A 27,977-nucleotide genomic window follows, 5' to 3' on the forward strand; every position below is an offset into this window, starting at 1 on the left:
AGGAGCTGCCGCTGCCCCTGTGCTGCGGCCCCGCAGAGACCGGCCCGGGACTCCGCACGCTCCGCCTGCCCTCTCGCAGCGCCTCCCGAGAGGAGCAATTCCTCCGCTACCCCTCCTCTCCTCCGCTCCGGAGGCAACTCGAGGGCTGCCCACAGGCTCCCGCACCTGCCCTGCAGCGGGGCCGGTGTTCCCGGAGCTCCACAAGGTAGTGCTGCCAGCGGGTCCCTCCCCGCTGCTGGCAGCGGCTCAGCCGCCCGCCCGAGCGCTCTCGGAACGCCCAGAAACAGGGCAGCTCCAAGCTCAACACCCGAGTCCCTTCGGGATCCGCGCCGAGGGGGCGGAGCGGCCGCTCTCCCGCCGGGACACCGCCGGGACACCGCCGGCCCGGCCCCGCCCTACCGGGAGGGGGCGCCGCCGCCCCGCCCCGCGGCCGCGCGGGTCGCGCCCCACTCCCGCCGCCTGTTGTTGTCGGGGCTGCCCGCGGCCGCCGGGGGGGCGGGGCCGGGGCGCGACGACCAATCAGGCGGCGCCGCCGCCGCCGCGTCGGCGGCATTCGCGGCCGGAGCGGGCCGGGAGGGCGCACGCAGCGCGAGCGCCGCGCCGGTCCCTGGGCGGGCGGAGCGGGCGCGCGTCGCGAGGCGGATCCCGGCTCCGGGGAGTCGAGGCCGGGACATGGCGGCGGCCGCTTGGCGGCCGCGGCGGCGTCCCTGGGCCGTGCTGTGCCTGGCCGTGGCCGCGCTGCTCTGCCCCGCGGCGGGCGGTGAGTGCGCGGGGGGGCGCGGGAGCGGAGGGAGGCAGCGGGCGCGGCGGTGGCGCCCGGGGTGGGGTGTGGGGGTGCGTGAGGAGAGCGGCGGGGGGCGGCGGGTCCCCGCCGGTTCCTTTCAACAACATGGCGGAGGGGCCGGCTGGGGCGGAGTCACCTCCCCCCCACCCCCGGTGTCCGAGCCCGGCGGGGACCGCTCGGCCCTTTGTTGGCCGAGAGCTGCGGCGGCTCCGCGGGAGCGGCGGCGGGGAGGGCTCCCCTCGGCCCCCGCCGCTACTTCCTCGCCCCCGCTGAGCAGCGCTTCGGGCGGTGTCTGCCCTGGGTAACTTTCTATCCCCACGTCTGCCCGGGTGGGTGCGTGTGGCCTTGGCCCGCGAAGGCGACTTAGGTACCTGGAGCTGGCGGAGCTCCCCAGTCTATCTGTCCGCCAGCCCCTGAGAGCTCCCCGGCTCCCGGGCGAGGAGCGGCAGCCCCCGGGCCGTCGCAGGGCGCTCGCAGCAGCTCCGGAGGAGCGGCCGGGGCAGAGACGTGTTGAATGTCCCACGTCGCGGAGGTGACAAGGAGCTGCCCCCGCTGTGCTGCACGCCGCAGTCCGTGTGCTGCTGTCGCAGTGGTGGGGGGACAGGTGAACTTTTGGTCCAGCACGCCCTCGCCTGTGTTGTCTGCGAGGATCGAGCCGTGTTGAAATGAAATCTTTGGGTGAATATTGGACAGTGAAAGGGTTGTGTTCCTCCAGTCTCCTGTACCTGTGGTTTTGTTTGCTTTTTTTTTGTGAGGAAGATTTGATATCACAGCCGTGCTGTTGCATTGGAGTGCTTAACAGCATTCATAAATGCAACATTTGGGTAGTTTTCTTTTTTTGTTTTGTTTTTTTTTAAATGTGCATGTTGTTCTGCGGTTACCAGTTTGGGGACATGGGACATATGGCCTAATGGATTGTATATTGCTTTGGGTTTTGAAGAGGAAGTGGAGAAGCACCACAACTTTTTCAGTTACAGCCTTGAGACATCCCTCAGTCTGGATCTATACCATGCTGTACATAATTCAATCTGAAATTGTACTCATGCTGAAAAAAAAAGTTATTTAAAGCATCACTTGCTATAGTAACATGTTGTGTTAATCACCCATATTCTTACTGAAGGCAATGCAAGATCTCTGATGTGGAAACAGTGAAATAAGCTTAAGTTACCCATGGGTTGTTCTTGTATTCTTGAAAAGGTGCGACAGGCTTTAATAATTTAAAGTTTTCTTACGTAACATGTTCAATTTAGATGTTGAAGGAAATTTTAGCTCGATTTGAGCTTTGAACTTTTTCCCTTTTAATGCCTCCCATCAATCAACAGTTTTCCCTTAATCTGAGGCATGAAATTAAGGTCTAAAAGCTTTGTGTGAAAACAAGGCAACAGACTTCCTTACAAAACCTTATGGGTGGAAGTGGTGGCGTACTACCTTTTGTTTAATAAAAGAAAAATCCTCTATCTTCAATGGAATCAGGAGAAATCCAGGGTTCCTGATCCATAGCTCATCCAGAGGCCCTGGTATGGGTAAGGCATTTAATTTGCCTGAACACTGTGGTCTAAGTTGATAAAGTAATTCAAGGTTTGGCTACTGGTACTTCTTATTGTGGGTTGACAGAAGTTGGGCATTTTCTGATTGCTTCTGCTGGGGCTGTTGTGCAATGTGCTGATGTTACTGTGTGGATGACTCGTCTTGCGATATGGTTTATACGGAGGTCAGGCATGAAATGAATCCCAGCAGCTAGCTGAACAGTAGAGCAGCCTTAATTTTTAAGACAGAGTCTGAAAATAAGCTTTCTGGTTTTCACTGTGTAGGCCATAGTCTTTAGTCTTCTCTGAAGTTCTGGGAAGTCACCGCTTGGAAACTCTTGTATTCAGACAGTTGCTTCTTACTGCAAATAAAGATAGCAATCTGATTGATATGGTGGAATAAATTTAAAAGTTCAAGTAAAGATCTTTCTGTTTTCATAATGCTTGTAAAATTATTATCTGGGCCTTTAATTTTAGATTTCTTCAGTTATTTTGGTTTTTTTTAAAGCTTGTTCTTCTACCAAAGAAGAAACAAATTGTTACTGTATCATGCTCTAAGAGGCATGAACCTATCTCTGGGTAGTGTTTTGAAGAGAGGGCAAGAAAACTAAAAGTGCCATTTGGCACCTACATTGCAGGGAACGTAATATCACTTTTTTGAAGTTGGGGTTTTACACAAGTTACTTGCAGGTTGTGGGTACTAAATAGTAGCTTGTCTGTTTTCTTGAGTGCAGCGCTTTGTTTGACAAGACCTGCTGTTTGTAGGAAGGAAGTTTTGCTTAACAAACATGGATGAAATCTATGTGAAAGTTTTCCTGAAAACTTGATACCCAGTGCTGTTACTTTACAATAGTGAAACTTAATTAGTGCCTTGGTGAAAAAAATGTGTTGGTGAAGGTCATGAACTATTGTGGTTTTAAAAATTGTACCTATATCCCAGATATTTTAAGACATAGGCTATCTTAAGACATAAGATATTTTATTTTACTATCTTGACCTCACAGATGAGTCAGGTGTATTGTTTGATGGGATTGTCTGAATTACAGACTTATATTTGCACTGTTATATATTATGCTTTTTTTTCCTTTGGCAAGTTTTATTGGACAGGGAAAGAACCACCAGTGATCATCACAGCCCTCTTGCTCCTATCCTTAAAAATCTGGTTTTGTCTCTTGCACATCACAGCCTTGCTCCTTTATCCCTTGAACTTCTGAGTCTTGTGGAACCGAGAATTGTGATTGGTCTTCTTTCATGAAGTTCTACTTTTTGGTGAAATTTCTGCTTTAAATTTTGTATTTTCCTTGTAGGAACATTTATAATATCACAAAAGAAGTGTCTTTTTTAGCATAATGTTGCTTTTGGGTGCTGTAACTATTTGTCTTTTTTAAATTTGTAAAGCAAAGATATATATTATAAAAGTAATAATAATGTGAAATTGTTAATTGTTTGCAATGAGATGCGAGTTTGAGGTTTTTTAGAGCACCTCACAGGTTTTAACTTCTGTACTGCTCCTTGTTAGCATCCTTTGGAAGACTATGTCTCAACTTACAATTTCCAACTAAAAATTCTTTGGCCGAAGGTGCTGTTCTGTGCTAAACTGTCTGGTTGAAGTAGTGATTCAGGATGTAAACAAGTGTTACATAGAGATTCATAGTGTTTTATGTAACTAAAAAGTCTTTCTGCAATTGTCTTTCTTCAGAAAGACAGCAGATATAAAGAAAAAACTGTTTCAGTACATAACAGTCTGGTTTTGATACAGATTTGTAAAAGTTAAATGTTTCGAGTGTACTTAATTCTCTGTTCCCATTTTGTATATAGTATTAATATCTGAGCTCCTGGGAGCCAGCTGATTTTAAGTCTTGTCAAGCTGAATAATTTCAGGGTTTCATTTATGCAGCCAGCTTCCTTTACCCTCACTGGGGGCTTTCCAGACTGCAACATTCATACAAGAGAGACTTGGTAAAGGAAAGGCAAATCTGTCAAACTCAGAGTCTGAGCAACTACACAAGTAATGGTATTCAACACAGGATGTTAATCTTGTGGTATGAGATATGAGAAGTATGCTGTTGATAACTTGTATGACATGATAATGTCATAATGCACACACCCCCACTTTCACAACAGCATTGTCTCACTGTTTCTTTTAGGGTAGTCAGTCTCAAAAAGCAGAAATTACTATGTGGAGTGGTAATGGTGCAGTGACAAAATGCAATGCACAAGGCACTACATTGCTATGTTGACCCAATTTCTGCTCTTGGGTATGTCCCTGATTGTCTGTATGACTTCCAGTGCATTTGTTTAGCTGTTTGTACTGTCATTTCCCCAACCTCGCATCATTTAAACAAACATGAACTTTCACTAGTTGGTAGTGGAGTTTCATGCTAGTAGTTCCATCCAAAAACTGTTTTAATGATAAAAAAAAATTAGTTCTCTGCCAAGGACAGACTTGATTGAAAACTTTTTTACTCTTCTTCAGTAGTTTTGAAAGTGCTTTTTGTGGTAGTAGAAAGAATTTGGTGTTTACCAAATGCATTGAAATGTGTTTTACCTGAGAGATTACTGGCTCTGGAAGATAGCTTATATCGGAGTTGTCAATTTCTCATCCCTTTCTGTTATCATTCCATACTAGAAATGTCTGTATTCTTTAAAGTGAGTCTGGAGATCTGACTGGTTTCTATCAGTTTTAAAAATTACTGTAACATTTCTTTGAGATAACAGAGACTGCTTGGACAAAAAGCAAAAAATTCTATCTCCAAGAGGACAGTGGTATAGGATTTTTTTTTTCTTTTATATCAGTTATAAGTGAAAACACTTCCTCATAGGAATTAAGTGATTTAACTGTAGTTGGTTATTGACACCTCATGCTGATGTTAAATCTCATAAATCTCATCTATTATGTGTTTGTGTAGTTGTAGTTTATGCTCTTTACACACAGATAACTGGAGAATGAGACATGGACAAGGATATTCCAATTCCTTATTTTTGCCTCCTGGTATGGGTTGTTGCTGAAGATGCTGAATTAGTCTTCCTTTTACTAAAATGTGGGAATTCTCCTGTTACTTGCTCCAGTTGGAAGGCATGAAGAACTGTTAAGTGGCCAGAGTAGGAAGGAGGCTGAAGCATTTTTAACAAGTAGTTTTGTTTTTTTTTTTATAGTGTGTCCACTAGAGAGCAGCAAAAACCTGTATTCCTAGAAGCTTTGCTATGCAGCTGATTAGGCATTGTTTTCCCGTCTTATGGGAGGGGGAGAGTAGCTTCAGAAGGGAGTAGTGGTTTATTTATGCCGAGGAAATCATTTCAATGTGTGTGACAGTGAATTGTGTCTTGTCAGGAGACAAGAAGATAGTGGCATCAAACCAGAATAAAAGTGTAAATTTTATCAAATTGCACTAAGTGGGAATTCTATAGCAAAAGAGAGATGGGAACAAAGTGAATGAGGAAGATAGGGCACAAAATGCTTCATTTAGTCACAGTTGGAACAGTGTGTCTCTACAGCTTCACAAAATGAGGAAGATGAATAAGTGTAACATGGGCAATCCAAATGTAATTTTTCACTTCAATTAACTTGGCCTCTGCACAGTGACTCGATATAAATATATCTCACTGAATATCTGTCTCTTGCTGTAGGCATTCAGATGCATGTGCTGTTGTGACAAGCAACAATTAGTGTTTAAGTAGAAAAAAGTCACAGATTAAGCAAGTGAGATAAAGGTGTGCTCACTTTAAAAGTTGAAAGAAGTAGTGTGTGTAAATATTTTAGGAAATTTTTAGTGGTTTGAGTAGATTGAAAAATATTTGTTGAGGCATAAATTACCAAAGGGCCAGCAACATGTAAACAAATGTTAAATTTTCTTGTAGTTAAACTCTGAATAGTAAGACTTTCCTTACTTCCCTGATGAGGCAGGGAAAGATGTGCAAAAAGTGATGCTGTTAAGCTTTACCTTCCTGAATGCCAGTTCTCATTTCGTCTACCTTCTAATTATTTTTTTTTCCATAATCTTCATAGTAATAAAAAAGAAAAAATCTAATCCCATGTGTAGGGTTTTCTTCCTCCCTTTTTCTGACTGGTCTGTGTGCTGGTGAATCTCTCTGAAACAGGGTTATCTTTCTATAGTGGGTCCTAAGAATTTGATCAAATCTCTTCAGTAACAGTAGAAAATGATTGTCAGTGATATGGTTTGATTCAAAATCTTGGGGGAAGGGGGTGTTTTAAGAGAATGTTTTTCAGGATTCAAACTTTGAGATTGCATGCATATGTATTTGAGATCAGATTGGTTATCATGGATTTAAATAAATGGCAGTCACAGAGAGGGCAGTAAAATCTAAGGCAATCCATGTGGTTATATTAAACTTGAATTTAGGTGAAACACCAGATTTCAGATTTGGGGACCTTTTGATTGCTACCTGTTATTCCTCATTCTTTTGGTGTGAGTTTTTGTATGTAGCCTTGAAAGAGACTATTTTTATGGCTCAGGACACTTTTTGTTTTTCGATCATAAATGCTGAAGATTGTAAATTTGTCTGAGTTCTGTATTTTAATGTTTCTGTGTGCATGTACACAAGTTCTAGGCCAGCTTTTGCTCTTCACAGTTGAACAGGTAGATGCAAGAAGTATTGATGCTTTCATTGTTGCTCCTGCACTATTTTCTGCATGGCTTTGGTGCTGTAAATGCAGGAAGGAGTGCAGAAATAAATTAGAAGTAGTAGTCTTCCTTCTCCAAGAACTTCTGCAACGTGAAGAATGAAACCTGATCATCGGGTGATTAGTCTGTCATTCCTGCTTCCTTCCCGTGCCCTCTCCTTTACTAGTGCAATTGATAGCTTTAGTAAATCATCACCTTGAGTGATGTAATGTAGAGAGTGTTTTCCTGTGGCTTCATAAATAACAAGTCTAAACCACATTCTGCTTCTGTGAAAGGATCATGCAGGGTTTGATTTTTTTAATGAGAATTAAGCAGATATTTGCCCTTATGGCACAAAATGGAAGCCATCAAGTAATGCATCACATACTAATCTTGGGTAACCAGCAGCATCCAATTTGTCACTTACTCAAGCTGTACCTGAGGTTATTGTCAAAAAAAGGCATTATTTGTATTTAGTTTGAAAATAGCAGACCTGCATGCAGTGTTGTTTTAAGAGTCTAGAACTTTGTGGGAGGAACTGTAGTGGTACTTCTTTACCTGGAGGAACAGCTAGGATTTTAGCCTTTGTCTTTTAGTACATTACTGTGTAAAGAGAGGTGACTTCAGATCTAAATTTTACTTTCTTCTGCTCATCTTCCAATTTTATTGTCCCACTAAAAGGCCTTGTAGTGTTGGTTTTTTAGTGTTGCTGTTCTGCATTTATGTAACCAAAACAGCCTCCTAGCATTCTGAATTTGTATTTCTTTAGTCATTCAAATTGCTTCTCAGCTTGGAACATGTACCAATACTAACATTAATGCTTTTTTCTCAATGCAGAATTGGAGTGTTACTGCCAGCTATGTACAAAAGACAACTTTACTTGTATGACAGATGGAGTATGTTTTGCCTCAGTAACACGAACTGCAGACAAAATAATGCGCAACAGTATGTGTATAGCAGAAATTGATCTGATTCCCCGAGACAGGCCATTTGTTTGTTCCCCCTCCACCAGAGATGGAGTCCATACTGTGTCTCATTGCTGTAACACACCTCTCTGCAATAAAGTAGAACTTCCAATTCCTACACCAGGTAAGGGGGTTGGGATTTTTGCTCTTTTGATTTTTTTTTTCATTTTTTTCAAACAAAATTCTGTAAGAGTAGAAGTGTAGGTAAATTTGAAGGCCTAAAGTACACCTTAGATTCTGTAAAAACAATTTCATTATATTTGAACAAAAGTTGCTATCTTCTGGGTAGGGATGTTAGGGACAGTTTTGAAGACTTAAATGAAAAGTGTAAATAAGCACATTGCTTTTGTCCTTTTTAGTACTTTGATTCTGAAAAAAGTTACTGTGCAAAAGCTTTAACACATGCATTTAAAAAATTTGAATATTGCTGTGGGATACTATAGGTTTAGTAGAATAAAAGGAAATTAATGGGTTTTATAATTTTCTTTTATTTTAACTTTCAGGGCCTACTCCAGAAAAACCAGCTTCTAACCTAGGACCTGTGGAACTGGCTGCTGTCATTGCTGGACCTGTCTGTTTTGTCTGCATTTCACTGATGTTGATTCTATACCTTTGTCATAATCGTACTGTAATTCATCATCGTGTGCCAAGCGAAGAAGACCCTTCATTGGATCGTCCCTTTATATCAGAAGGAACCACTTTAAAGGATTTAATTTATGATATGACAACTTCAGGTTCTGGGTCAGGTAATGTGACATTTCTAGTAGTAATTACTTTGTGCTTAAGAGCCTTGTAAGACACCTATAGTTTTTAATGTTGTCAAATCTTAAACAGAACTTAAACTTCCAATTAACTGGAGAAAATACTAGAAAAGCAACTTCCATGTACATTCAGTCAACATCAGTGAAGATTCAATGTATGGAAATAAGTGAAGAAAAAGAAGCACTGAATTGTTGCTGCCCTTCCTTATTCTCAAAGTAGCCTGATTTATACAAACTATATAATTCAGGGAATATCGCAGTCATCTATTGCAAATGTTTTGTGTTCTGTAAGGCTGTCATTTAACTTTTTTGTTCTGTACAGCCTGTCTAAACAACCATCTACTGTGGTTTTTAGATAATTTTGTAAAGGGTATGTTTTAGCTTTAAATTGGAAAAAAAAAAATTGTACCTATTGCTGTATGAAGAAAATTCTGAGTTAATATTTTAGCCGGTTCTTTCCTTACAGAAAATATTTTTCAATTGCAAATAGCATTTCTGTATATAGAATGGATGCAGTATGCAGACCATGTCTGATGAATGTCTGTCCCTTGATTTTGTGTTTTTTTTGTTTTAATTCTGACTTGAAGAGGTGTTGCTCTGGGAAGATGAGGCATTAGTCTGTTCACTGCATAGAGTTTCAGCTATTTTAACTCTGACCATTAGCTGCTTATAGGATTATGGTGGTCTGTGTCACAGAAATGTAGTTTAATTGGTGTTGTTAGGGGATAATGTGCCACGTAAATTATCATAAATTATTGATCTTTGGTCCATGTTAGGGAGAGAGACATCAAATTGTGTACTGCAACCTTTTACCAACCTTCTGCTATATAAAACTTAAATAATTTAATACTGAAAATATTTCCTACTACTTGCAAACATATGTGTTGAAACATCCATGCCCTTTCAGAACACTTTCTACAAAGAATGACTGGTGTTTGATTTTCAACTGCTGTATCTTTTTTTTTTTTTTTTTCCCAGAACTGGAAAAAATTTAAACAACAAAACCCAAGCATCTAGGTTGTTTTTCTTTTCCAAGGACAGTAGCTGGTAAAACTGTTAAGTCCATTGCTTTGTCAAATAAAATTAATGTAACTTGCTGAACATGTTTAAAATCTAGATCAAAAATTCATTTTAGTCATATCTTTTCTAAAGAAGGTGAGTTTGCACTAGGTGCATGGGTCGTTATGTTTCAGCTGAGAAAGCTTTTGTGTGTTCAGTAAGATTTGATCCTGGTAAGGGTAAGTTGTTCTCTGATTAGAAATGGAGTTTTAGTAATTTGTATTCATATCAATTTTCTCATTTACTAACAGGAGTAGCTAAGTCAGATAATGAAAGTGGTTAATAGAACTTCCAATTTATTTGGCTTGATAAATGGAAATGCTGGACTTAATCTCCAGTTATGTTTGTTCTAGGAGGGATATGCAGTAGTCAGATATATAGATAATATAGAGGAGTCAGAGATTTACTTATTGTGGAATCCAGAAAGATTTGATATATATAATTGTTTGGAAGTAGAACACTACTTAATGTCTGCAGATCTAGACTTTTCTTAAGGAAGGCTGAAAACAATTTCTAATTAAAATTCAAACTTAGTTGGTAATTGGTCTTTTCATTCATTATCAGGAATAATCCTCTGTTTTCTCTTCTGCCCTTCTTACCTGTGGTGATTCTGAACCTCTCTTTTTGTTTGAGAACTCTGGAAGTACTCCTTCAATATAAGCTCTTGAAAAGCAGAGAATTCAAGTTAGAAGAAACTTACGATTATTCCTCTGAAGCACATGGCTAGAAACTACTGACCCTTCCCTTACCTATTTGCAAATTACTCTTTAAGTAAAAGGAGCATGCTAGGGAATTGCTAAGCTTTCACAGCTGAATTCAGGGCACTCGGGCTGGTCTAGACTCCCAGAGCACCTGACCTACTATGGTATTTGAGCACTGGCTACTGGTGAATGCATCCAAGGAGCAAAACCAGCAAATGTGGTTAAATTTGACTTATCCCTAAGGGTGCCTCTTCACTAATTTGCTTTTATGCTTGAAAGGCTGTAAAACAAGGCTGAATGTTTCCTTAAAAGGAATCTTTTAACTTCAGCTGCAGTGAGTTCCATGTTGAGCTGTTTGTAAGACCAGTATTAGCCTTGTTTAGTGTTGTCTACTTCACTTTGATTATGACAGTGAAATAGGAGATGCCTCAGGTATTTACTTTCTGTACTGTTGGCATTGTGTGTATTTGCAATGACTGGTGTCACTTTGTCTCAAAATTAGTCAATCAATGACTATACAAATTCACAGTGCGCTAGTACTTGAATTGATAACTTTTGTGTGTCCTGAAGTATGCCTGCAGCATTTGAATCTCTTTTAATGTGTATTTTAATCAAGACTTTGGGTACAGCACATTTAAAGTTGAGAAGACTCTACCTTTATGGAATAAACTGGGGGTAGAGAAAAAGGTCCCCCAAGGGAGAAAAGTCAGAGCTGCTAAAAACAGCTCTGTTAAACCATTGCTTAACCCTTTCAGAAGCTGAACTGTCTGAAAGAGATGGTGTTGTGACAAGAGGCTGCCAAAACACAATGGAAATGTACAAAACAGGCACAATAATCCAGACTCAAGAGGCACAGCTAAGGAAGTGTTTCGTTTGATGATGCAAAAGCCATGTTCTACTCTTAAATTCATGCTGAGAGACCAGAAGAGCTCATAGTAAAATAAAAAGAATTCTACCGATTTTGTTAATTCAGTATTCTCTGATCAAAAGTGTATAAAACAGAGAAATAATCAGAACTCTAAAAATGAGCTTCCTATTCAAACCAAAAGGGAGTAGGATTCATTTGCTGCAATGATGAATAGTAAGCTACTATTAATTATTCGGTCTTGACTTAACATTTCTGTTGCCATGTTGTTCCATGACAAACAAGACCTGAAATAAAGAGATACTCCATGAAAGGAATTAATGAAACATCTAAAATAGATCCTTCTGGCAAAGCTACAGCTTCTAAGAGAAGGATTTCAAAGCCTTTTGGAGCTGAGAATGATTTTCAGATCATGATGCAGATCTCTAAATATCAACTACAAATTGTATAGACAGATGGGGATGCCCATCTGTTACTGTCTTAACTCACAGATGACGAAGTCACTTAGTTACAAGGGAGTAGGAAGAATTGCCTACAACGAGGAGGAGCTTTGGATAGTATTGGTAGGCGACTTCCAGCAGGAACTTCAACTATTTAGAAATCTAAAGGGTCACAGAAATAAATGCAAAGTTGAGTCAGTTGAAGTGAATATAAAGCTCCTTAAAAACTATTTTGAAATTCATACAAGCTTGAAGGGAATAAGATTTTTCACAGTTCATGGAATGGGTTTGGGTTTTTTTATTACTCATCAGAGGAAGTCTTCTGTGTAGAGACTTATGAGCAAGAACAAAATTCTAGCAGCTACTTTTTTGGCTACCTGTAGTGTTCTAGAGCTTACTTCCTGAATTATCCAATTTAGTTACAAATTCCTTATACATTAGAAAGTCACTAAACTAATCAGAGAACACTTAATATGTGAAAAAGAAAATGAACTTTCCTTTTTTGTTAGACTTCCAGAAGGATTGAGGACACTTTGATATAAGAAAATTATGATGAAGGTTTCATGAATAAGTCAGATGACCTAAATACAAGGTGTCAGACACTGAGCTGCTGTTGAATTTAATATGGGCTCAAATTTTCTTGTTCTCCTGATTGGCACAGTGGCTATCACCTTTCTTCATGCACAGTTAAAAGAAGATGTATCTGAGAGCTTGGAGTGCAGTTGTGCCCAATGTGTATGTGAAAGGCTGAGGCTGTAGCTGTCTCCCGTGAGATGCTTTTCAGGCTCTTTGGTTTACAGTACAGCAGTTGCTCAAGTTCCTGGTGATACAGGGCTATGTATCTTCTATAGCAAAATTAGGAAATTGCTCAGTTGCAACAAAGTCTGTAATGAATTGCTGTGAATGCAAGATAAATATGGATTCCAACCTTCTAGAAGAGGCAGTAGTAAGGAAAAGGTTAGCTTCAGACAAACAGGAGCAAGATGAATCTTGTAAATACTGTAAAAGTAAATGTGGGAGTAAGTGGATAGATCACGGTAGGGCTTTTATCCTACAGTGACATGTTAATGTGCTGAATGGCAGTTTGGAATTTGAAATTGAAATGCATTTTGTCTAGAAGGTTTAGGGGTTAGTATATGTTTAGCTGATATCCTTGGACATGTATGTTAAATGAGGAGAGATAGCTATAAAAGGTGCAGCAAGTTGAGGGCAGTGCATCTGAAAGTGGGAATATACAAAGAGTTTTCTGATACAACTGTATGGCCTATTACCCATTTCAGGTACACAAAATCAGCTTGTATTTGATGTAGATTTTGCAGTAGTGCATAGATTCTAAGGAAGACGCTTTCTCTGACCAATCAAGTAAAAATTTACATTTTGAGGGTTTAGTTTGGTCCTGTGGTTGTTTTCATCTGGCCTCTTCTGCATTTCAAAAGTCTGTCCATAAGGAATAAAGGTTATGCTTCTCAGGAGAGCCTCTATAATTTGGACATGCAGCACAGTTCACCTGAGGACTATTTCAGCAAAAGTTTTAACTTTCTCAGTAGACATTATTACAACACCTGACAATGATTAAATTGCTACTGTGGTGTATGGGTTTTTTTTTTTCCTTCCTGTCTTCATGTAGATATGTTGTCAGCATAGACCATGCAGAGAATTCCTGTAGGTCTAGAATTTTTGAGGAGCTGTTCCGGGCACGGCAGTGTTTTAATTTGCTCTTCTCAGTCTGAGACACCAGTGTGGCAATGCTGCCAACCAGATCGGATGTTCTTCTAGTGTTGCTGTTAGCAAAGACTGTCCAAAGGTGGACAAGAATTAATTATCTGAGTATTAGTTGGGATTTATTTTCTATAACATAAGGAAATGCAGGTGTTCGGTCAGATACTGGAACAGTGATTATAGAATAACAGATTACTTTGTAGAGTGTTTGGTTAAAGTGAAGTAATCCTATACCAAAAGAGCTTATGGTAAGCAGATAACCTGGCTGATGTTTTCATCCTGCAGTGTGGTATCAGTGTGGAATCCAGTGACAAGCCCTGCAGTTACAACAGGAAAGATATAAACAAAAACCCAGCCTGGTTGAGGGATGCCAGTGCTGCTTGTTGTATAAAATTACTGAAGTGTACTGAAGAGGTGCTCTGTCTTGAAAGCATGTAAATGTTCCAAAGCTATAAAACCTTGAGGAATGTAAACATTTTTCTCAATTATAATTACGGTGAGATGCACAGGAATGGCCTGTAAAGCAGGAAGCTTGCATTACAAGGATGTTTTCCTATTTTGCAGCAACGGCATACTTGGGCATGAGTGTGGATTTTCAGCAGTGAGTGTGGTTTAACCAATTTAGAAATGGACTATCTAGAGATAAGCCAAGTAAATTAACCAGTAGCAAAAGTGCTCTTAAATTGCTTTGCCAGGAGAGTTATGGACAAGTCCTTTTTCCAAAAATAATGAAAAAACTCACTTTCATCACTAACAAGCAACAAAAAAAAAAAAAAAAAAAAAAAAAAAAAAAAAAAAAAAAAAAAACCCAAAAAAAAAACCAACCTAAGCCTGGTCCTGACTGCCTCATCGCTTCTTTTTTGCATTTAAATAAAACTTTATGGCTCAGCAAGTGACAGCATTCCTAACTGAAAGGAAGTTTGTGTTGTGCTTTTGACAGCCATAGAAGTAGTTTGTCGCATCATCTCCATGAGTACTTGTTAGCTGGCCTTTTAAGGGTGAAGGCAGAATCTTACCTATGTGCTTGCTAGCAGTCCTCAACAAGCAGTTAAAATCTTAGAGAGTATGTTCATTCTAAGAGAAATACCCTAATAGAAATAGGATCTCATATTCAGTGTGTGGGATAAGTACTAATTCTGTAGAGTGATATTTAAGGCAAATGTAAAATCTTCTTTTTAGGTTTACCTTTACTTGTGCAAAGAACAATTGCAAGAACTATAGTACTTCAAGAAAGCATTGGGAAGGGTCGCTTTGGAGAAGTCTGGCGGGGGAAGTGGAGAGGAGAAGAAGTCGCTGTGAAGATCTTCTCTTCAAGAGAGGAACGGTCATGGTTTCGAGAAGCAGAAATTTATCAGACAGTTATGCTACGCCATGAAAACATTCTTGGATTTATAGCTGCAGACAACAAAGGTTGGTGACACAATAACTTCGTTTTGCTGATCCTGCATCTGGTCAGAATAGACAGTGTGTGAAGGAAAAAAATATTGTGAGGATCCATTTAACAGTAGCAAAAAATAGTTACTGCAGAAGTTCAGGGTGTGGCACACTTTTCATAGGTTTAAGGAAGGAAAAAGTACATTTTGTCTTTTTTCGGAAGAATATGCTGTGTTTAAATTTGTTTAAAATGCTTTGTTATCAAAAAGGAAGATGCCTTATCCTGTGAGCCCACACATCTGCTGATTGCTTGTACCTGTCATTACCTCATAGCTAAATAATATAGTTGTGTGGGACTGAAAGAGATCATGTCTCATCCTGTTGTCCTCATATAAAGTAGGAGGTAGAAGATTTATTCTTAGAGCTGAGTTATGAGACGTTATTCTTTTAGAAGTCCAATTAGAAAATCTATTGCAAAAATGGAGTTAATTATTTGTTTCTAGTAGTAAAAAACTATTCCTGCTTCCTGAAGCTCTCCTGATAAGCCTTTAATCATCCAGTTAGAGGAACAATTTTTTCAACTTTGATTTGCTGTGATTTTGGACAGATAAAAGTTTCTTGGATTTTCCTGCAATTCCAGTAAAGAGCCAAGAATCTGACAAAACCAAGTTTTGAGTTTCTTTCATTAAGGGGAGCTAAGATATTAAGATGCTGCTTCATTCAGTTATTTTGATCTGAATTTGCATGTTTCACCACAAATGGCATTTGACTTCTGTGAAGAAAGCATTAACAGCAAATTCTGTCACATTAGGGAGGAGTCAATAATTCACACACATGCTGAATTTTTAAAAGGCTGTTTTGTGGGAAATTCCTAAATGGTTTTAGTGAGGGTCAAATATATGTGTAAAGTTATTTTTAATTACCATTAGATGAATTTCAAGTTTCTATATAAATCTGCAGAATAGGAAGAGAATCCTAGAAATTGTGCAGAGCACTTCTCCAGAAAGGGTTGTGTACGTTAACTTGCTCCTAACAGATGTTTGTGCAACTTTTTATCCTCCAAGAGCTTGCAGATCAGCACTACACCAGGCAACTTCTTCCTGCAGCTTACTATGCTTACCATGAGAAACTGTCTAATTTTCATGCCTAGAAATGTATTTGGTATTACCAAGACCTGCAAGAGCTTGAGTTTTCTCTGATTGGCCTAGGGGAGTGAGTATCTGGAGCCTGGGTTTAAAATTAGATCAGCTGTATTAAAGCCATAAATGAAGAGCTATCTCTGCAGAAGCTTTAGTTTCTGTTTCTCAGTTAAAAGCATAAAGGATATATTGCAATTCCTTAGTTGTAACTTTTCACAAAATCATCTGTAGGTATACCAGTGTCTCATTTTGCCTAAAACCTCGAGGTGGTTTGTCCCAAAAATACATTTGACTGCTGTGAAGAGGAGGTATGAGGAAGGTTTCCTAAATGGATGGGTTTTTAAACCAATTTCTTGCTTGCTGATATGTGTTGCAGATGCTATAGCATTTGACTTCGTCATCTTTAGTTTCCTTGTAACATAATATAATGTGATATGAAATTGTTTCTGTTTTTTCTGTTAATATGCTTTACGTGCAAAGAAGAAATCCTTAACTGATAGGTCATGGCATTATTTGAGGTTTTGGGTCTTCAGGGTAAGGCTCTTCTACTTTGAGAACTAGTTGGTGTCTGGTTTTTGAAAAATAGATAGAAATGTGTTTTGAAAATGCCAAATGTTCTTGACTGTTTTCTAACAGTATTGCTGTCTGAGCAGAGGCAGAAATGTATGTTGTTGTTTTTAACCCTTTAGTGCAGAATTAATTAATAGTATAACCTTCTACATTCTCTCAGCGTGGAAATATGTACAATTTGCTCTCTGGGCTAAGAATTCAGTCCTGAATATTGAAGAAGGTTAATACTTCAATTCTTGTTTAGAATACTTCAGGCCACCTCTATCCCATTAAATGAGAGAACATAGAGGAACCATTATGGAGGTAGTGCACCTGCTAAACTGGGGGAACTATCATGGTACTCCAAAAGGAGAAGGTGTATCACAGCATGGCTTTAGAGAACAATGGCTTAAGAACACCTAAGTGTTCCAGTGGCTTAAGGAGCAGTCCTCCATTGTAGATGCTGGTGCTCTCTGATGAATGTTCATGTGGTGCCAGGTGCTAGATTATGTATTTGTTCACAGCAGTAATGTTGGTGGAGAGTTTGCATCCAGTTCTCTGCAGGGCTGACTTTTGAATATATTCAGGAGTTACTACAGTTTAGCTGGATTGCACAAAGTCATTAGACTGCAAGAATCTGTGTGTCTGAGGTACTGCAAGGATGACTGCAGAGATACAGGGCTATTAGTAATTTTAAAATTAGCAAAGGACAGTAAAAGAGCTGTAGAACCAAGGCATGCTTCAGTTCTTGCTGCTGCTGAAGGCATTAATAAGGTCTTTCCTCTTACCACAACTGCAGTTTTTCATAACTGCTGAGGAACATCGGGCTGGCTATTTAATGTAAAATTGGTGGAAGGGGTTCCTTTGGGTAGGAGGGTGTGTTTTGATTAGACCTTGTGACTGAACTGCTCTCTTCACTCTTTTTTCTACTACATTCTTTAGATCGTCCATGTGCCTTAGTGGCATGTTCATCTTTTCTACTTCCCCAGACCTGTGTCATGTTCAAAAGGCAACAGGAGCTGGTCCAATCTGTCTGCTTCCCATCCTGTAATCTACTGGGAAATAGGTGCTACAGTTAAGGCAGCTTGAGGGCTGAGAAACAATGAATGATTTTAATTGTGGTCTGCCTGACAAGCTCTTCTGTGTTCTGGGTAGCTCTTTGCATAGCGATTCTATGCTAACTTCCAAATTCTGCTAGGTTAGGGATGTTTTACTTTCAGGGCCATGTGTTGCCTTGTTTTGTACCATCTAAACACACAGTTTGTTTTGTGCATGTTTTTTTGTGTTGTTCCTTCTAATCCAGTTACATGAAGGTAAAGTGTATCAGGGTACAGTACTTAACTGTAGCAAAAGAGTAGTGTCAGCAACCACAGTTCACAGTACTAAAGGTTTCTCTGCATTAGCTGGATGTAATCTTAACTGTCTGTAGGCAGATTAAAATAAGGTGAAGTCTTGCACTGCACACTTCCAGATAGGTTTATGCGCTAAAATACCTTGACTTCTACATTCCTTCCCCTTAACTCAAAGCATATTCCCCATGAATAGTATGATAGTTTGTTTCAGTCAGAACACCTTTCATGGTAAGTAGATCCCCAAAAGTGATGTTAAACAATATGCTGCAAAGAAATGAGCAGAATTCCTGACTCTTGAGAAGTAATATTTCAGTCATTTATTCTTTTTGAAGCTCTGGCTTTAGCCTGAGAAGAAGGAATCTGCACAGCTCAAGTGCTTTTTATCATTGAGTCAGATGACTGTGTCAACATGATAGTCAAGCTGTTATGCTAACAAGACACCAGTCATGCTCTAGTCACTGACAAAAGTGCTATCTCCCTGAATATCTCATTTTTAAGAGATTTCTAGTTGGAGATCCCATCTGAATCTGATCTTTTCACTGCTTTTTCCTGAGGTTTTTTTCTAATATTACATTATCTGTGTGCCAAAAAAGGCTAAATATCTGCTTTCAAACACTTTGCTACATAACACCACAGAAAACATTTTTGTTTTACTAGTGTTGATGTGAAAAAAAAACCAAACATTTTTCACTTAAGTGATTCCAGTCAATTGAATTTTAATTGAAACGATGTCCTGGTTTAGGGCAAATTTGGGAGAAAACCTCCAAAAGGGGGCCCCTCCAGAAAGCAAACCCACATGGCCCCTCCCCACAACCGGTTTGAGAAGGATTCCTTGGAGAGAAGTGGAAAGAACCTGGTTATTTAATAGGCAAAGCACCCCCCAGCACACAAAATGAACAATACTGGATGACACCACTCTGAAAAAGATGACAAAATCAGAAAGTCTCTCCTGAGGTGTTTGCTCTGTTATCGGTCCCTCCGGCACTGGGGCAGCTGCTGCAGCCACAAGGTGCAAACTCTCGGTGTTCCCAGGTCCCAGTCCGGAGCAGGTTTGAGTAGGTCCAAAAAAGGGAAAGGAAAAACAGTCCAGGGAAAATTCAGACTGCTTAGCCAATCTAACTAACGAGAAGAAGCAAAAAGCAGGAGCAAAGCAGAAGCAAGAGCAAAGCAAAAAGCAAAAGCAGCACTATGTACTGCCCTGTCTGTGTGTCCTGCCAGCTGTGGGGGAGCGACTGGTAGCAAAACCAAAACAAAACTTTGCTCTTCAGAGCCAGTGTTGAAGGCACAGAACATAATATCCAGCATAAACAGAACACACAAATGGGGATACAAGCATCATAGCATCACCCTAGGACACTTGATTATATATTTGATATAGCAGTTGTATAAATTCCTTTCTTCATGAGTCAGCTCTACTAAGACGGATTTTGCTTGAACATCAGTAATGTTTTTCCCAAACTGTAATCAGTCTCCTGACAACAAATCTGAAAGCTTTTTTTCTCAGAATTTCAATATTTATTTGGAGTTAAAAATTAAGATTTTTTACTTCTGAGTGTTCTTGGTGGTATAAAATACTTTAGGATGCCTTGAAATAGCTGAAATAACCATAATTAATCTCTTAAATATGTTTCCAATAACACATGTAATTTTTTTTAGATTTTGAATATTCTGAAATTGTTTGAGATTCTTGATCATTGTGAGTTCGTAAACTAAATTAGATTACCTAATCATGGAAAGCTGGGCTACTGTATGTAATTACTACTGAGTGTAATTACTTTTTCCTACCTGATAATGCAAATCCTGTGATTGAAAGCTTCATGGTAGATGCTGTTTACTGTGCAGCTAAAAATACTCAGGTATTTTACAGGTCAGGTTAATTATTACTTGGTAATAATCAGCTACTGTCAACAGAATAAGAAGACTTAAGTTTATTGTGACATGTTCTGCTCAGAGTGCTAAACAAATGTATGGCTTGTCAAATATAGTGAGGCAAGGAAAACATAGTAAGTCCCTTCTGATAGCTGGACACTGGACCTATTGCTGCATTTCAGCTTGCCTGCAATTATTTACGTAATTGGTTTCGATGTAGCACTGTCCCTTCTTAAAATCTGTTTGAAGGGTCACAAATATGGCACATAATTGGAAAGAATCATGGTTCTTCTCAGACTGGATGGTAAGCCCAGTTTATATTTCTTCTTTGGAAGGAAGGCAGAGTTTGAATATTAAAACATAAGATAAAGCTGAACAGAAGAGTCTGTAACCAGCAGCATATTCCCCTCTTAGGAGGAAATGTAGTGTTAAGAGGGGAGGAACTTTATGCAAAGGCACCAGAGTCTTGAATCAAAGCTGTGATAATTTTTCAGAAACTGACTTCTTTTGTAGAGCTGTTTGAACACTATAGGTCTGGTAGACTAATTAAAATTCATTTTATTTACCTCCTTACAGCTAGGTGTCTAGTACAGACACCTGCTCAGGTATCCAACTCCTAGGAAACAGGAGAAGAAATAAAATACAGGACCAAGTAATGAGTGTGTATGATGTTAATACCTAGGTGAGGATTATTTCAGGCAAATGTAGGGTCATGAAGCAGTAGAATAAAACTGAGTGAAGAAAATATTTTCATGAGATAAGGTTAGTTTACTTGGAACTTCTGCAGCTCTTTGTGTATTTAAGAGCATTCTTTTCTATGCCTGTGAACTCATACCTGTTTCAAATGGCTCTGTAAGACTAGTTTAGTGAAGCCAAGACTGTTGGATTGATTCCTCAGAGATCATAACTCTCTTAGGAGAAAGTCCCATTAAATGTTACATTGAGTTCTATGAGTTTGTGCTTGGATATCGCCAAGTAGCAAGAGATGCAGCATCTCTAGTTAGAAAATAAGGTATTTTTTAAAAAATCTTTAATTTCCTTGTTCCTTTAAAAAAACCCAACACTTAAGCATCCCTTGTGTGGACATAAAAGACTCTTCCTGCAGCAGTAGGAGAATTTTACCAGTCTTAAACAGGTTGGAGTATGTGACTGGGTTTATTTTTTCTTTTTTTTTTTTTTTTTGCCTGTTTAAACGACTTAGTCGAGACTATTCTGTAAATGTAGCAAGCCAGAGTTCTCTTTCCATTATGGGAATTGTTTGAATGTATATTAGTCTTTTTCCTGCCCTGAAGTATTTGGAGGCCTTTTAATTTTGGTGGCTTTTTTGATTTTTATCTTTTATTTTTAGATTTTTTTCAATGTCATCACTGATATCCCTAAAAGCATCCAAATAAAAGGGATGTTTGCAAATTTTTCCACCCCCACCAAAGTGTTAAGTTAAATACAAGTGTTTCTATAAAGGTGGTTTCTGTCAATCTGTAGAGCAAGCGTTTTGTACTTCTGGCTTTTCTGGACAAATGTGTTCTTTAGAAAGTAAAAATTGTTCAGTATGTTTGCAATAGGGAGCAAGTTCTGAACTTCTTTCCCTTTTTCATGTTCTTCATATTCTTGAGCAATCTTTAGGGACTATTACATAATGAGACATCTTTTTGACTTGCACTGAGTGTTCTCACTGGTTCTGAGAGAATAGAGGCTATATAATTCAGGCTAGGAGTCCAACAGATGTCTTTTATGGGATAACTGCTCTTCTAAAGAGATGAAAGATTCTTCTTTAAAACTAGCTGGCTATAAAAACACTTTTAAAGTCTGCCTCAGGAGAGGTGCTTTTGTAACACAACAAAATTGGAAAACCTATTCAGTGGCAGGGTTGTTCTTTCCTAGGTATATTTCTACTTCTTCAGTAAAAAAATACTTTTGGTCCCCTCTTGATTTGAATTCCTTTGATAGTCTTCTTTCTGTGGCTTAAACTTAAAGGTATTTTGTGTCACTGCTTTAATAGTGTGAACAATGAAGTTCTTTTACGTTATTTGTATGCCTTGGGATAGCTACGAATGTATTGTGGCCCATCTTGTTTGTTATAGTTTAATCAAAAGTCATATAGCAAACTGATTTCCTCTGTGTTTTTTGCTTTCTTTACCCTTGTGGAAACCTCAATTTTGGCCAGAAATTTAGAGGTCCATGGGGGTTGGATTTAACTTCATGTCTGATTGCTGCTTGTAAGCTTTTACTCTAGGAGGAAAAATCCACTGTGGGAATTGTCTCCCAAGCTGATAGGTTATGGGAAGACTGAAGGAGTTAGGGAGCAAAGTTTGAAACGTTTTTCTCTTTTTTTTATGGTTAGTCTGGACAATATTGTGCTAGACTGATAGTGATGGGATTAGTTTTGTATCATGCATTCAGCACTGTTCCCTGTGCCCCACTCTAGTAGGAAACCTAGGGAAAGGTGAGACCTGGCTAATACCCTGAGCAGTTCACCCTGAATATACACCTCAGAATTATAGTGGCATCAGTTTTCTATGGTTTGTGTTTTTATTTAAATACAAGAATACTCGCTAAGCTTTTCAGAAACTCTCAAATGGTATTGCCAACCTTTGCAGAGGCATTAAAATGTTATAGGAATAGAAGAGCCTAAGAGACTAATAGTAAGAGTCTAACTTAGAGAGGTTAATTGCAGACCATAATTTGCACTTCATAAGTGTTGTATAGAAGTGGAATGTATTGTTTATTTGTCCTATGTGTGTGTATGTGTGGTATTCATGCCAGTTTTATTTTGCAGACAATGGTACATGGACTCAGCTGTGGTTAGTGTCAGACTATCATGAGCATGGATCACTCTTTGATTACCTGAACAGGTATACAGTAACAGTGGAAGGAATGATAAAATTAGCTTTGTCCACTGCCAGTGGTCTTGCTCATCTGCACATGGAAATTGTTGGCACACAAGGTAATCTTACAATTATTCTGCTTGTCATGTGGATAATATTGGTTGGGTTTTTTTTTTTTTCATGACACATAAGTAGCTCATTCTACTCTGATGATTTCCAACTTCACAGAACTTCTTAATTTGAAAGGCTTTTTGCCTTCTTTTCTCTGGTATTGTGATGTAACAATCCTTCCTACAAAATACCTGTTAAAAGTCACCAAGTAATGGTGTGTGTAACATCTTCTTAACTTTGAGTTGACACAATGTTTGAGTAGGATGTGTGTGCAATAAATACTTGCAAGAAGAGGGAAAGCAGCTAATGTGGTGTAATACAGTAAACATGAAAGGCTCTTTCCTAACTTCCATGCAATCTACAATGAATGATTTCAGGAGGTACCCTGGTGCACATAATGTGTCAGAACTGGAAGGAATTCTGTTCCTTCAAACAGAAGCTTGCACCAGGTTTAGAATAAAAGGAGGTTGGTTTGGGCTTTTTTTACAATTTCTATTTTTTTTCCCCTTACAGGCAAACCAGCGATTGCCCACAGAGATTTAAAATCAAAAAACATCTTGGTGAAAAAGAATGGGACATGCTGCATTGCAGACCTGGGACTGGCAGTTAGGCACGATTCAGCTACAGACACAATTGACATTGCCCCAAACCACAGAGTGGGAACAAAAAGGTAAAATCATTTATGCGATGTGTCAGGCAATTTTTATGATAAAATGCTTTGGTTTTTCTTGTCCCATATAAATTTGTTGATAGAAAAATAAGCAGCAGAAAAATGTAATGGCAGATAGAGTTCTTAGGCACTTTCTTGTTAGCTGGTGTTTTAGTTAGGTGGAAGGCACTTAAAAAGCATATTCAATGTTGGCTTGTGAAAATGCTGAAAACTTGCTAAATATTGTAGGGCACAAATATTAATTAAAACAATTAAGGGACTTCATGACTGATTTTAGAGACTTCAGTGCTCTCTTTCTTCTTCTTGCCATGTATTGCATGGAATTGTTACTTGCAGTCCGATCAGGAGTGTAAAATAGGATATTGATAGTTACAGTAAAAAGCTGTGGTTGTCAGTGTGAAGCCTGTGTGGAAGAACATACAAGGTGCAGAGTCTTGGACATGGGGCTGTCTTGGAATCACATTTTTAAAGAAATACAAGAAGTTAAAACAGTCATCTTTGTCATCTAATGCATAAATAGACTCTTAAGTGGATGAGTCAATATAGTCTCCTGAAAGCTTTTTCTGAATTTGGAAATACAGGTTTTTCTTGCTCCAGAAGAATTCAGAGCTGTTTAACTGAGTCAGCATAAGTGCAATAAAACTTACTGTCAGTAATTTATCATTAGTGAACCTTCAGGCAATAATAACTGGAAGCTATAAATAAATTTCCCTTAGTAATCCATGCAGCTATATAGCATACAGAGATAGCAGCACTATCAGTGAACCACAGCAAGCATTTTGGATGTGGGCAACTTTTCATTCTTCTGATGCCTATAGGTTCAGTGTTATGTCAAACTGGAGTTTGGACACTGCTCATACACAAATGTGGGACAGCTAAGCCCATATGGCTTAGCAGTGTTGGAGAAAATTGTGCTGATGTTGTCCAATCTCCAGTTTATATATCAAAATCACTTTTTTTTCTATATCCTTTAGGTAAGTGATACTGCAGGGTGGGGGGTTGATTTGGTTTTTACAGTGAACTAGGATGGTCCTTGAGCTGTGTCTTTGTGGAAGGGAAAAAAACCCTGAACATTACTTTAAGGCTCAGTTAACTAAAGCTTTTAGAATACGTACTGAAAATTTGTTTTACTGACACGTTCACTGCTAAAGTTACTTTTTTCTAAAGCCCTGCTGTACTAGTCTTTTGCCAATTTTAAAAATACCACACAGATAGTCAGATAAGATTTATTTTCTGAGCTACTTCTAAATTATAAGGAACTGAGTAATATTCCTTTTCCAAGTGTCCAGTAGCAGGCTTATTTCAGAATTCATCATTGCAATCGCACATACCACGTGTGATTTTGAATTTTCTACTACACCTACGTGCAAAGGAAAATGACATACAAATCAGTTACTTTCTTTAGTCTAGTCGCTGGAGAAAGCATCCTTTCAGCTGTGTTTGCAGATCCCACTTACTGGATCTTTTCCTGCACAGGCATTATTAAATTACTTGTTCATCTGCCTTATGCTTTTTCACAAGGGTAAAGCTGTAGCAACTCTTGCTTGCTGCAGTGGGCAGTAGGAGAGCTAAATCTGTTTCCTCTTTTAAAGATATTAGTCATTTCTACCTCTTTAAAAATTTCTCATTCTTGTGAAAAGCTTAGACCCTTCTTCCTCTTGTGCGGTAAGTAGCTCTACGCCTCTGATCAATTTTTCATAGTACAGTTCAAGTCTTACATGTTCAGTGGCAGTTTTAACTCCAACTGATTGCCACTGCTGGTACCTCTTCTGCACATGGAAGCTTTGTATACGAGTTCAGGGAGATTTGATGAAGTCTATACTTTTCTAATGATTGTTGTAAAAATGTATGTCTAGGGAACAAACAGACTTAGTCTTGTTTAAGTGATCAGGGCGTTGAGTCAAACTGATGATCCCTCTTTCTGACTGAATTTTCTGACTTTGTTTTCTGTTCAGAGGCTTAGCTTTACCAGAGGGGTGAACTGTGTGCTTTCACAGCTCAGCCTGCAACATAAAGCAGGGAATGTGAGTTTTAAACTGAGAAGGAAATAGAATCTCTGTCACTCACTCCCTGAGGCAAGTAAAAAACCCTCATTCTCCTTTTATTTTTTTAGAAGTGTGGCCCAGCTGTTACTTTTGATAGTTCAAATAGGTTGTGTTTTAAAAGAAGTTTGGCAGCAAATTCTTACCATGGGTGCTTCTCAGAAGTTTACCTAGACAAAAAAGGGGCAAAATTCTACCTTGTAGAGCATAGGCTTGATGAAAGGCGATGCCACACGTTTTGTGTATGGGTCTAGTTGATGACACAAAGCTCCCTATATGTTGTACAAGAAATTTAGGCAACTAATACTGAGCTTTTGGACTAAAAGAGATGGGAGAAAGATCAGCAAGCACCAAAAGTTTGGCAAGACCATGCTCAACATACTTCATACCCTTCTTTGTAGACTTATCCTTTTGTTCTTGGATGATATTGAGCTGCAGACCTTGCTCAGGTCAGAGTTACTCTATGAAATAGAGTTGCTCTCTCCAGAACCTAAGATACTGCTTCTGCCAGGCAATGCATTTCCAGCACATAAGCTGACAAGAAGTGAGCTGACCAGAAGTGCCTACTTCTCTCCCTTTTGTGTAACAGCCATGAAATGGCTGAGCTGCTGACCTCGCTACACAACCTCCTTCCTTTGGCCTGTCTTGTTCCAGCAGTAATCTCTCAGCAGTCATTCACCATTGTGTCATGGAAGCCAAAGCCAATCTAAATGCATTGATGGAGCACCATGGTAAGAGGTCAATTTGCCAATGGAACTCACATTGAGGGGGATTTTCTGCCACATTCAGGCCTCTTGTGGTCTTTCCTGTTAAAGCCTTGTTCTGTGGATGGTTCACAGAAGTCAAGACAATCTGCTTTACTGTTTGTTTAGTGTTTCTGGCTGACATCTTGCGTCATAGTTGGGGTTTCTAGTTGTTGTTTTTTCAGGTCCATCACCCTTCTCATCCTCACGGCATCTTCAGGTAGAGCAAATATTCTTTCTGCTAGGCTCCAAGATAATCACTTACAGTGTCAAGCAAATGAAGAACCATAAGAGTATCCTGTAATGCAGAATCCTTGGAGAGCATTAAAGTATTCACCACAATCTTCCATTCTTGATTAAAACGTCTTTGATATGGGTAGACCAGAACAATTTGAGTGTTGTCCATATCAAAGATTGCAACAATACTTTATACTCCACTTCCATTCAATAAATATGTCAAAGTAAACCTTACTCTCAACTCAGAGAGTTGTCCTCTGCTTGTGCTGTGTTTATTACTTGTGAGGAATTTGTATGCCTTAGGAGAACTCTCATCTCAGCAAACTTCATTGAAGTAGTGGGTAGTTCAGGACAAATGTAACTGTTGCATTTTTTTACGTATCTTGCCTCCTGGTATCTATGTAATTTCTGTAAGAATTTCTGTTGTACTGAGGGAGTCCTGAAATTTCTTTAAGGAGTGTGTCTTACATTCTGCCTACTGTTCCTGGTCCTGGAAAAGAAAATCCTACAGTGGTGTTGATTAAATGAAACCAGTTCTAGGCTTCTGTGGCTGTTCCAGAGGTAGAGCTATTGCCTGGCACTGTATTCCACTCCAGTAGTCTGCACTTGTTGCTTTTTTACCAGACAGCACTGCTCTTTAAAGCCCAGGTGCCACTGTTGGCCTGCTTCATGGGTATGTCAGCTTGAGACTGCTGGGGCAGTGGTGTGGAGAAGCACACTGAACTCTGCTAAACGTCACATACTGGATTTAGCTGCCAGAACCCGATCAGAATGAGAGAGCAGTGATGTTGACTTGATGCAGCAAATAACATTCATTCTTCCAGCAGCCAGTGGGGATGCTGCTGTCACTAGCTCTTGCAATAAGGTCCATACTGACATGGCGTTCCCATGTCAGACTTACTTACTAAACAAGGTAACAGCCCCTTGGATGCCATGACCGGTTTTCAGGCCTTATTTCCTAAGGGAAACTTTGTTCCAGATGTTTCTCCTTGCTGGAAATGTGGGTAAACCAAATTGATGAGCACAGTTGTTAATTTGTAACCCACATAATTTACTAATTTTAAATAAAGTGTGGTTTAGGGTGGGAATTGTAGACTGTATGATGAAGAATCAGGTACTACAATGATAGTGGGCCTTTGTCAAGAAATTTTTAATAGTGCTGGTTTCTTAACCAGCACTTGTCTATTCCTGCTGTAGGCTTGTTAGGGGGTATTTTTAAGTGGCTGCTACGATTTTTCAGATTTCAGGAACTGGGGCTTCCTCTTGCCTAACCTTTGGAGCCAGGTGTGTTCCAAAGGGCTGGGGCTCTGTTCATCTGAGGCTCATGGATGTGGCTTCTGCTTTCTTCCTTGGGATCCAACCAGTCATACCCAGACACATATAGTATGGATAGACCTGATTATACAGATTGCTGTGCACCATGTGCTGTCTTCAACACCCACATAAAACACTGTCAGAACTTGTATAAAACATAACTATAGACAGCCAAGTCTCTTTCCTTCTCTTCAGCTGATCAGGATTGAACTTCGTTAGTGAAAGTACATACTCCCTTCTGCAGCCTCACAACTCCATGCATGTTTATGAGCCCCTCAACCATCCATCCAAAGCTTGCTGTATCTAATGC

The 27,977-nt window shown here is 39.5% G+C and overlaps 1 protein-coding gene across 4 annotated transcripts in view; it reads left to right on the forward strand.

The window, feature by feature from the left end:
- The first annotated feature begins 603 nt into the window (after positions 1–603).
- Positions 604–27,977, forward strand: part of TGFBR1 (transforming growth factor beta receptor 1) — a 47,633-nt gene continuing 20,259 nt past the window's right edge. For 3 of the 4 annotated variants that reach the window (XR_003944681.2, XR_007776842.1, XM_030226834.2), the window contains exons 1-6: positions 604–760; positions 7,770–8,021; positions 8,401–8,643; positions 14,622–14,852; positions 22,502–22,669; positions 23,175–23,331. Coding sequence is in view for 2 of the 4 variants with exons in the window: in XM_030226834.2 (XP_030082694.1) it covers positions 673–760; positions 7,770–8,021; positions 8,401–8,643; positions 14,622–14,852; positions 22,502–22,669; positions 23,175–23,331 (1,139 nt within the window). In the remaining 2 variants the exon portion in view is untranslated. Of the gene's footprint in view, positions 761–1,066; positions 1,086–7,769; positions 8,022–8,400; positions 8,644–14,621; positions 14,853–22,501; positions 22,670–23,174; positions 23,332–27,977 lie in introns of those variants that run through there. The other variant, XM_009093878.4, reaches the window with a different exon arrangement.

Source organism: Serinus canaria, chromosome 2 (genome assembly GCF_022539315.1).
Source record: "Serinus canaria isolate serCan28SL12 chromosome 2, serCan2020, whole genome shotgun sequence".
Taxonomy (NCBI): Eukaryota; Metazoa; Chordata; class Aves; order Passeriformes; family Fringillidae; genus Serinus; species Serinus canaria.